This window comes from Phocoena sinus, chromosome 11, assembly GCF_008692025.1.
Source record: "Phocoena sinus isolate mPhoSin1 chromosome 11, mPhoSin1.pri, whole genome shotgun sequence".
NCBI lineage: Eukaryota > Metazoa > Chordata > Mammalia > Artiodactyla > Phocoenidae > Phocoena > Phocoena sinus.
The window spans coordinates 18,273,104-18,284,764 of record NC_045773.1 but is presented as its reverse complement, the minus strand read 5'-3'; the positions used below and the strand labels follow the sequence as shown (position 1 = coordinate 18,284,764).

Sequence of the window (11,661 nt, the reverse complement as noted above, 5' to 3'; positions counted from 1 at the left end):
TGGGAGTTCCGGTTTACAGCTCTGAATGCTCCTATCTCTGCAACTAATTGGTACCTGAAGGTGAGACGAGCGATCCCCTTGCAAAGCTACCGTGGTTCCAAATGTGGCCTCCATGGTGGGAAGTGGCAGATAGAGAGAAAGACAGACAGATAGATAAAGGAAATATTTAAAAACAAGATAAGACAATCACAAAACAAAACAAACCCTTCTCATTCATTCCTGGTGTTAACATCATGAAGCATTATAATGAACGTTCGGGAAAAGTTTTGCTCTCCTTTAGTAGAAACATAACAAAATACAAGCAAAGACTGGGCCACTGGCCCATGGCCCCTTGGAGCAGAGAACAGGGCAGGAGAAATTTGCTTCAGAGGTGAAGAAAATGAGCCTGAGGAAGCTGACTTGCCCAAGGTCACCCAGTCAGGTGGAGGTGGGAGTCTCACCCAGTTCTGGCTCCAAAGGTGTATCCTGTTGTTTCCGGGAATCACACCCGTTTGGTGTTCTGCCCTGTCATCTGAGAGTCCCCGAGTTGGCAGAACCGGTGTGACTGCCTGGGCAGGTCCTGGTCCAGCCTCCATGGTGGGCCGCTGGTCTGGCACTCAAAGCAACAGTGCTCAACGTCGGCCTCCTCCTCTGGTCCCGTTGTGAACTGCGTTAAGAGTTGGTGTTGGGGCTTTTCTGGCGGCGCAGTGGTTGAGAGTCCGCCTGCCGATGCAGGGGACGCGTGTTCGTGCCCCGGTCCGGGAAGATCCCACATGCCGCGGAGCGGCTGGGCCCGTGAGCCATGGCCGCTGAGCCTGCGCGTCCGGAGCCTGTGCTCCGCGACGGGAGAGGCCGCAACAGTGAGAGGCCCGCGTACCACAAAAAAAAAAAAAAAGAAAGAGTTGGTGTTGGGTATTTTGTTCTCTTCTTTCCGGACTCCTTCGAGCCTCTCGGCTACCTTCTGCTTGGAATCCCTATGGCTCCAGCAAGTGCTCCACAACTGAACGGTTGATTCCAAACTGCCTTGTAGTGTTCCCCGATTGCTGTGGGTAAGGATGCCTGAGAGCTGTGTTGAGGTTTCAGAGGCTGAACTCAGCTGAAAAACAGTACCGTGATCGACCTGTGATGCCTGGCACAAGCTCGAGGTGGGGAGAACAGGGTGGGTGGTCCAGGTCACAAGCACCCGTGCACCACTTTCAGCCCGTGCCCTTGTCTCCACACTCCACCCTATTCGCTGTTTTTCAGAACCACGGTGGATGCGTAACCAGGCACTGGATGCCTTACAGCTTGGCTTCCGCCCCAGCCTTGCGGTTTATGCCTGGAGAGAAGGCAGGTTGACCAGGCAGAACACAACAGCTGGATGCCTACTTTCACTCTAGGGTCTACCCAGACCTGAGCCCCCTCCCTTCAACCTCTCTAGACATGGCCTACGATCTTTTCTAGAGAAATCAGAGCCTTCCCTGCAGTATTCAGTAGTTCGTTTCCACTGTGCTTACAGAGCCCAGGCTGCCGGGATGAAGACTGTCCTTTCCTGACAAACGTCATTAAGGGCAGCCAGATTAGAACCTGGCTTCTCTTGATGATTAACAAACAAGACCTTGATCAAGAGTGTTTACGCCTAACACGACAATGGCTCTGAAGCTTTCCTTGCTATGATGTTAAAATTTCAGAGGAGCTCTTCAGAACTGCTGGGAGGTCAAGGATGAAACAGATGCAGGGCCTCCCTGACAGCCCTCTTCTCCTCACTGCCCTTGTTTCCATGTTACAGGACAAGGAAAGGAGAGCACGGCCTGGTCACTTCCCAGCTGAAGACATCATCCTACCCTTGACCAAGAGTAATTCAGCAAGAGCTTCTTACCTCGATGGTGTCACACCCCGGCCACGGTATTCCTCAGTAGGGGTCTGGACATGTGGTATCAAGGCTGGGGTTTAGCTAAAGACCTGAGGGAAGAAGCCTTCCCCTCTCTTCTCATCTTCACAACCGGAAGGAATCCACTCTTCCTAAAAGACATCCTTGCACTTTCACTGTAGGGACCAACATCTTGCTGTACACCTCCACCTGGTGTGGGAAGCAGCCTCCGTTCTCCTCAAAAGGTGGTGCCAGTGCCACTGGCAGCAGGGACCCTCAAAAAGGACTCCTCAGGTATCAAGGAAAGCTGACCGGTCGGGGTACAGCCCATCCCTTATCTGAGAGCCCTGGGAAACATCAGAGACACACCACTTGCTCCCTGCTCTTCGATCCTTCCAGATCCTTTCCAAGACTCCCGAGGAGCCGGAGCAAAGACAAAAAAGAATGAAGTCTGCTAAGTTTTCTTTTACCAGGACAAACCCATTTTCCAATTACAGTCCTGCACCATTTATACTCTCCTCCTCTCCGTGCTAGTTCAAGTGCAGACTCAGGCCAAAGAACAGTAGTCACAGATGACTCTTACGAGCGCTGTTAAGTGACTTCCACATTCTTTGGAAGTGACTGTCTCAGCAGCAGTCTCCCTAGCCCCGGGCAATAAGCCGGCTTTGTTTGTGGGGCTTTTAGGTTTGACACTGCATTTCCTTTACATCAGAGTCACAATTCACCTAACTGCAGTTGGCCAGAAATGGGTTGTCTTCTGAGGGTTTTCAGTCATGCACTGAATTAATCATCGTTACCCATCATCTCCACTTCCTTCCTTAAATCACTGCAACCTGCCTCAAAGGATGCATTTACAGACACTACACACACGCTTTCTTCCAAAGTTTGGCCATTCTTTGGTTCCATCGTATTTTGTGCTGCAGCTCTGAGCCGTGCACCGAGACACCCAGATCAACTTCAGCATATGATAAACTCAAGTTCTTGGCCTCCTGTTCTACGGGGGAATATGACACAAGTGAAGAATCTGAGTACAAAAGTTCACTGTTTTCCTACGGGCTAAAGTCTACACAGACAAAAATAAAGATTTCAATGTAAATTTTACTATTTTATTTGTGAAAAAACTACAAGCAGAATTCATAAATAGACATTTCTATTTAAAGCAGGAAAACGATAAAGTGGCTTCTAATAACATAGTCGTGCACATGCCAGTAACAGGAATATATTAACATCTTTTATTTGCTAGACAAAGAGCAGTGTCCAATATAAATTTCCCCCAAACATTTAAGACCTGTGAATTTCTGACCAGTTCACAAAACCACCGACACTTTAGCATGAAGAAAAAAAACAAACCTAACAGACTGTCAGCTCTAAAGACGTTACAGAGCAGGAACTTCCAAAAGCGTTATACAAGCTGTCTTTCTGAGCAAATGAAAAATATAGCTCGTATAATACATTAACAAAAATTCACAAGGTAAGATTATGTTTTGACATACTTAACAAGCATTCTCTATTTGTCTCCAACAAACAAAGCTAAGGAAATAATGTAACCATCTTTACACAGTAAATTAAGGTTACAAGTCATACACAAGAACAGAACTGCTTGCGCATTAAAAACTGTTCAGCTCCATTGTCATACTCTAAATGTTGGCTCTTAAACCATTTTCGGTTACATACAAGCAAAGGTTATTATATATTCAGCAATTAATAAATTTTCAATAATTTAAGATACGGTAGCTTAAAAAAGTAGACTGAGAATGGTCTTGATAAGGCAGGTGAAACATCTTAGTGGAACTAAACTCACAGAAGCTTCTGCCAATGTTTTGAATATCCAGATTGAAACTGAAAGATTTTGATTAAAATTTTTTGTGGGTGTCAAGATGTCTTTACCTTAATATTACTATTATTATTTTTTGAACTGCATGACTCAAGCAGAGCAGGTCAGATAAGCTCTGTGCGCGCACGCACGAGTGTGAAGGATTGTGTGGTATTAAAACAAATGGAAACTTGCAAGCGTAACACTGTGCTTTTGTTTGTTTTTATAACCTGCTTACTGTGCCGCTGAATACCAAGTATTTCCGGTCCTCTTTTAATATGTATCTTTATCACCTACACTAGTGTTTTTACACACTGCCTACTAATTGTAGGGCAAACTGCAAATGCAGAAAGTTACAGGAATTCCATTTCCAGAATACATGCCTGAGGGACATCATCAATTTCAGAAATTAAAAGCCTGAAGTACCTACCACCTCACTACCGTAACAGAATTACACAACAGCAGCTAAAGGATGGGCCCAAGAACATCTGATTGCTGAGAGCAGTCCCACCGTGCGCTGCAGTTTCTACCAAAATGGCCATTTCATCCTCTCACCTGTTCTAAAGCAATCCTCCCCCTTCCTTCACCCCTCCCCATTCTTTAATTTATTCTTTATCACGGAGGCAAAACTGAAAAACCAAGACATTGGCAATGACTCAATTAGCAGCCTCTGAGTAGCTGGTGAACCAGCTTTTCCCACTAATCTCGGGGTCCAATCACTTTACATGAAACTAATTTTGAAAAAGTACACAGTGTTTCTGAACAAAGTGCAAACCAACACTTACTGGTTTCAAAAGCAGTGCAACCCACATGAGTTTGGTGACTTTTATATTTTTTAAAAAAGTTAATTAAAAAACTTAGCAATTCCTTTACACCTCTGGAAAATAAATATGGCTGACTAATTCACCCTCCCTGAGACCCTTAATAAAAGGAATATTAAAACTTTAGAAGGAATGTCTTTGCAATACCCCACTAATATTAAAATGTGGATTTAAAATTCATAGTCAAATCACTATGTATTCTATATCCTGATGCTTACAGAAAGCATCTGATTTCCTTTGGTTCGTTAATAAATACTTTAAAAATGTATTTAAAAAGGTAAGTATAGCTTGCATCCCAGATAAAAGCAGTATTTTAAAAAGAGGGGGCACATTGTCCATGCATTTGAGTATAGGACCACAGCAACAAATGGCACTGCTTTATCATCTATACCTTTGAGAACAGAATTTAAACGATGGTACATTAGTGACTAAGGAATAGTTTTAATGTAAATGTGAAAGGAGCCTTCCTGTTGGCTACTCAAATCAAGCTGTTAATTTTTCTCTTTACTTGTTGCCTCCACAGACAGAAGTCACTTCTATTCTTAAGCAAACCAGGTTTTTCACACCAAAATGTGGCGTTTCATTACTAATCTGCTGCCCTCCCAGAAGTACCGTCAAATAAAGGAAGGTGACATCAAGTTCCCATGCTTGAAATGACTCTCAAGTCTATGAACTCTGCAGATATGAATGTAAGAGTCAAAGAGAAGACAGACCCTAAATCTAAACAAAGCAAAACAGAACATTTTTAAAATGAGGAGGGGTGGATTCATATTAGCGGTCTTTTTTTTTTCCCCCTTTTTTTGTTTGTTTTTGCAAGACAGTTTTTAAAAAGAGAGAGTGAAAAGAATCTTTTTTAAAAGAGAGTTTTACTCAAGCCATCTTTATGTTGAGGAAGAAAAAGATCACAGGCTCGCAGGAAGTAGGAGCTTTCCCTGCAACTCTGGCTGCCAGCACTTAACCATTTATTCACCACTGAGTTCCTTCCCACAGCAGGGAATTGAGACATGTCTCCCAACACTGAAAAGCTCCATGTGGGGACTGGATGTACTGGTTGATAACCTTTGTTCAGTAAAACAACAAGACTAGATTTTAAGAAAGAAAAAGAATTCTCACAACTGAAGGGGTAGGGTAAGGGAAACCAGGGGAAGTGAGGCAAACAAAGTTCCATTAAACAAAACACCACATGCAAAGTGGAGACAAGGATTTGCTTCTTGTATGGACGAGAAATACAGGTTACACAGTTTGAATCCTAAAACTAAGAGACAATTTATCAATTTACCTCAGACATGAGTAGAGGTCTGGAAAATGGATGGAATTCGAGTTACAGAATACCATATTTTCATGAATGCTTATGTAAGAACAGCAATGTTAACATGTAACCGTAATTTACACGAATACTTGGCATTCTGGAGCTAGTTTCATTACTTTTGACTGATCAAAGCCCTCCCAACTAAACCACTTGTGATTTGTCAGTTATTCCATCGCAAATGCAGGCTATCTGGAGCAGTCTTTAATTTGAGATCACATTGTTTAAAAAATATATATTTTTCTATCGTCCAGTACTCTTTAGACAGATGAGAAAGCCAACTTCCCACGTGGGTTGGAACATACTTCACGTAAGACTGATTTTAACTTAATTTCAGCACTTTCATAGAAGGGACCATCCCAGATCTGTAACTGTTCAATGTTGTATTCACTTCACAGTGTATCAAGCACCAGCGTTGCCATGGATTGGTTTCAAATAACCCTTTATATATAATTTTATATTTATATATATATAGTTATATCAAAACTGATAGTACATAGTATAACTGGAAGAAAGAACTAAACTTAAAAGGATATGCTGAAAGGATGGAGTCTGTGAACACAATAAATAAAAGCTCCCTCCCCCTCCCACCCCACTCCCCCCCAACAAAACAAAAACAAAAACCAGTTGTAATGTACATGGAAAATTGTGCACAGCAGATTTTTTTTTTATATATAAAAAGTAGATTCAGGAGCACATCCAATTATAAATGATTGTTAGGAAAATCATATAAAACAATGGAATACATAAAAGTGTCAAGAGTAATCGTCAGGGTGCGAAATTCCTTGGGGGCCAGATGCCCATGGCAAGCAGAAATTATCCTGGCAGCATCACTAAGAGGTCGATGTCCACAGAAGATTCTCCAGGGGTGCAAGCGGCATGGGCAGGTGGAGGATGTGAATTTCATACCCTGATTCATAGTTTTCACAACTCCATGTGCAATTTCAGAAAGATTCATCATTTACTGCTGACATGTCGCCCTTTGGCGTGGAGGAACGGGAGGAACCCTTGTCTGTGCTCTCCGACCCCGAGCTGCTCTGGTTCTGCTGTTCTGACCCTGCACTGGAGGTCACTGTGGATGAGGAGGTCGAGGAGGAGCGAGTCTTTTCCTTAAAGTCTGTGATAATGACGGTGACGTTGCCCACAGTTACTGCCAACTGCTGTGCGGTGCTCCTGTCCACGTTTTTCAGCCGGGGCCTGAAAGCAACACCACAGGGGAAGAGCCCGTGAAATCGGCTACGGATGCAAAGGACTTCTGGCCCAACATCACCCCGCCACACACACAGACTGCAAGTCGCTGTGGCAATGAATCTAAAACGCCAGCACGGACACCAGCGCTTACTACCAAATCTGCCGACTAAGCATAGCAAGAAACGAAACCGCCAATCAGTTAGCAAAGCTCCGGACCACGGCAAAATTATGATCAATTTATCCTTCTCCTGTTTTGGACTCAGTGATATAAAAGCAGCTCATATCTATGTGCATGTACTTTGAAAGTTAACAGTCCCACCGCCCCAGCTCTTCACCCCACCCCTTCTTAGCCTACAAACCCAAAGGCACAAAACCACCCCTGACTCTTGATTATGAGCAGACGTGGTATGTCACTCTAGTTTCAAATACCTTGAGGTGTGATTCGTTTCACTGGTCTTTGTTGTAGCATTTGCAGACTGTATACTGTTCGCTTCGCTAGGAGGATCTTTCAGAATATCGGACTTTGGTCTAAATGGGGAGACAGAAAAAGAGGCATTTAAAAGACATCTTTGATTCACCTGCAAAATAACACAGTACTGTACTGAGTTACCGAAGAACTTACTTTGTTTTTTTGTTGGTATTTTTCTTGGTAACACTAGGACTAATTTCTTTATCTTTCTCGGGTTTCTCTTTGTCTTGCTTTTCAACCTTCTCCTTCTTCTCCTTTTTAGGGGGTGGTGGAGTGGCATACTGTTGGGCCACTTGCTGGGCCACCAGCTGAGAATTGATCCGAGGTTTTCTAAAACAGTCAAGAAAAGATGTCTCATTATTTGCTTTTTAACTGTTTCTTTAATTTTAAAATTTTGGTCTCATAATTTTTAGGTATTTTATTACTGGTATCCGGCAACTCAAAGTAAATTATATGGTGTTTATTATTTCCAGATAGTATGGTTAAGTCCATAAAACTTTTCCTCTTTCAAATCCACTCTCCGTACATCCACCTTTAATGACATAAACACACGCGCTCACACAAACATACATATCCCTGTGCAGTCAAGACTTTCAGCCAATTAAAACATGACGCTGCTTCTAAGAGTGCTGAGAACACTACTTCTTTTGAGCTGTCAAGATTATACTGACTGACAGCTTTCAAATACTTCTGCTGCAGAGGGTTAATCTCATTTTATTAAATGGACACTGGTAATCCCTTGAAAAGAGAATGAAATTAGAAGTGTGACATTCACTCCTCAATCTAATTATTCCGACTTGGTCTGCTCCCCTGCTGCTCTGTGACTGGCACAGACAACACGTATCGAGCAATAAAAGGTAACTGTGGTTCATACGAGCTTCCAAGGGCACGGTGAAGACAAAGTCACTAAAAACATCTTAGACAAGTGATACATTCATTGTGCCATAAACCATTATGTCTGCACCAGTCTCCAACTGACACTGGCTCTTAGCACTATTGTTTACAAATTCTAAACGGTGCCAAACGCTTCTCACAGTGCATGACCATTCGGACACAAATGGCAAAGGGAGAAAGGAAAACCTAGGCGCTATTTCTATACAATATTAATTTTCAAAGACGTTAGCATCTAGATCGACACTTACAATATAATAAATTCTCCAAGTACAAGGTAGAAAACACATATCTAAGTGGGTTATTAATGAGGTGAAGCAACGACCTGCCATGATGTAATGATCCCCTTCAGACCCCACGTCCCCCTCTGTTCCCAACGATGAAGGCACTGGCCAGAGAAAAATAACTGAACAGACAAGGTCTGCCTCATCAATGAGAGAGCCAGTGGTGGAAGAATGGAAATAGAAAAAAATTAAAAAAAAAAAAAAAAAAAGCCTACGAAAAACAAAACAGAAGTTTCTTTCTTAAATAATTCCGCCATTTTTTTTTTTCAAGAAAACAAAAAGAGTTGCTAGGTACAGGACACGCTGGCTCCTAAATTAAGCACAGTTACTGAAGCACCTCTTGGGAGGAGGTGTGATGTGGCGAAGAAGAAATACAGGACAAGGAGGGGACAGACACCTACTCCTTGACTTCATCAAGGCCAGCCTGCTAGGGGAAGACACTGGGTTTGTTCTGAGTGTCTCAGTGCTGGCTCCACAATAGTGTGGCTTTGCAGGAAACACAGCAACAAAGGAGCAATCCCAGAGCAAGTTTCCTATTGGTCTCCAGCAAACACAGGCCTTGGTTACGGCGGCATACGACGAAGCCCACAACGGGTACGGTCACCTCAGGCTGGACCACAAGCAGCCTCACATGCCACTGAGCAAGGGATTCAAAGATGTGAAGTGCCCCGAGATAAAGGGAGGAAGGTACTTAATACTCTAAACCCCCGGCCCTCAAGTGAAAGGTGAAAGGTAACATTCTTTTTTCACAGGTTCTAACAAAGGCAGCAGCAGCCATTCTAACACATTCTTCTCTTTCAAAGAGGAAGTGTATCTGTTAATACTTACAGAGAAGATAATCACCACTACAAACTATTTCACAAGTATTCACGGGGAACACAAACAGACCAGCTGTCTACAGGGATTACCAAGCAGTTTAAATCAGAGTTTAAACAAACTGTCATATACTAACCAATACTCAGGTGTCAAAATGAAATAACTCAGCCAAGTGAAAACTAACTAAATAAATAAAACTTTATGAAAAACTACACCTTGAGGGAGACTTTCAATTAGGCCAGTATGTGTACTTCACTGCATGGAAGTCTGACAAGAGAAGACAACTGGACACCAGTCCAAGACCACCTGCAACAGCGAGAAGAACCAATGGCATGTGGCACACCAGACGCTTGCCCCAGAGAAACCACCCCCGGCCCCATCACCAGGCCCACCCAGTCTGAGTTAGGGGGGCCTGCCTCACTCCAGCACGTCCTACAGAGTTCTATGATGTCAGTTAGCACGCCACACTGTAACTGTCAATCAAATGTAACACTCCTGAATGGCAAGACCGTGTCTTAATCAGCCTTCTCTGTGGCATTCAGCACAGTACCAGGTACCCAATAAAATTACCTACTGGATGAATAAAGGATAAACGAAAATTTCAGAGAAAGACAAAGTAGGATAAGGACTGAGGAAAGGGCCCAAGCTTTGGTGATCAAGAAGTCAACTGCCGACTTTCAGGAGAGCAAGCCACACACTATCAGGGCTGCAAAGAGGAAGGAACTACAGGATGTCAGAGGAACAATCTAGAGGCAGCCAACAGGAACCCTTTTGAGAACCGTGGTGCTGAGGTAAAGGACAGCCCTGCCACTGCAGAAAGGGGTCAGCAGGGTTTGAGGATATTTCCTTGGGAACAGGAGGCTTAAATCATGTTGTACACTGAAGAGGGAGAAAGACTGAAGGCAGGCAGAAGAGAGGGGTTAGCCATGGGGTAAAGGAGAGAAAGCATACAATCAAGAAAAGCGCTGGGGGCTTCCCTGGTGGCGCAGTGGTTGAGAGTCCGCCTGCCGATGCAGGGGACGCAGGTTTGTGCCCCGGTCCGGGAAGATCTCACACGCCGCAGAGAGGCTGGGCCCGTGAGCCATGGCCGCTGAGCCTGCGCGTCCAGAGCCTGTGCTCCGCAACAGGAGAGGCCACAACGGTGAGAGGCCCACGTACCGCAAAAAAAAAAAAAAAAAAAAAAAAAAAAAAAGAAAAAAAGAAAAAGTGCTGGGATTGGGATTGACATGTATATACTGATGTGTAAAAAACCGATGACTAGTAAGAACCTGCTGTATAAAAAAATAAAAATTAAAAAAAAAAAGCAAAGCACTGGGAAAGGAACAGAGACTTTCTTCTGAGATGGGAGGGATGCTAGGTACTGGGGGATTATTGGCAGAATATGGGAATGAGAGATCAGAGGAGAGATCCTGAAACAATGGACATCAGAAGTGGTGCCTGGGTTGGTGAGCAGCTGGCACTACCAGCAGAACAGAGAGCTAGGGAAGAGCAAACAGGAAAGGAAGTCACCCTCGTCTCACAAACAGCCCCTAATGGCAGGCACCTGATGCACCTGCAAGCGGCTCTCAACCACCCAGACGCCGTGCTGATCCAAGATGGATTATCCCCTCACAGGTGGCTTGCCGAGGCCATGGGCAAAGCGTGGGCAACAGGCCAGGTGCCTGTCTCGTATTCCTCCCGCGGATGACCACTCTCTAACATTTCAGCAGGGCAAGCAAACCCTCAGAATTTTTCAGTGCATGCACTACAATCCAGCATCTGTAGGACAGTATGTACACACACACACACACACACACACACACACACACGGTGACATAAACTGCAATTCCTCAAATGCAGCACGTGTGCACAACCGCATGGATGTCCTCACTTGTTCCTAAGAAAATGATGTCTGACTAGAATAGTGAAAGAAGTGTGCCTCCTCTCTAATGGGCAACCAAACTGAAACTTCACAAATGAAAAGGACCCAAGGCTCACTGGGATCAGATTATTACCAAGAAATATGGGATGTCTGCTAAAAGCACCTGTTTTGTTTCACAAGTACGTCTGTGTTCTCAACGTCCTCACATAACAAACTAGTAATTCTTCCATCATCACTTGCTCCTTCCCCACAAAAAACCCTCACCAACAGGTGGGAATCTATTCTTTTAATTATTAGAGTGGTTTTTTCAAACTAGTTCCCCCAACAAACCCCACAGTCCTTCTCGGATCAGGGAACGGGGTGAGGTGGGGAAATGCACCG

The 11,661-nt window shown here is 44.0% G+C and overlaps 1 protein-coding gene across 1 annotated transcript in view; it reads right to left on the bottom strand.

The window, feature by feature from the left end:
• Positions 1 to 2,920: 2,920 nt before the first annotated feature.
• Positions 2,921 to 11,661, bottom strand: part of RYBP (RING1 and YY1 binding protein) — a 77,034-nt gene continuing 68,293 nt past the window's right edge. Inside the window, exons 3-5 of the mRNA XM_032649945.1 lie at positions 7,582 to 7,758; positions 7,389 to 7,487; positions 2,921 to 6,965 (exon numbers count right to left, since the gene is read on the bottom strand). Of these exons, the coding sequence (XP_032505836.1) occupies positions 6,713 to 6,965; positions 7,389 to 7,487; positions 7,582 to 7,758 (529 nt within the window). The 3' untranslated portion in view covers positions 2,921 to 6,712. The remainder of the gene's footprint in view (positions 6,966 to 7,388; positions 7,488 to 7,581; positions 7,759 to 11,661) is intronic.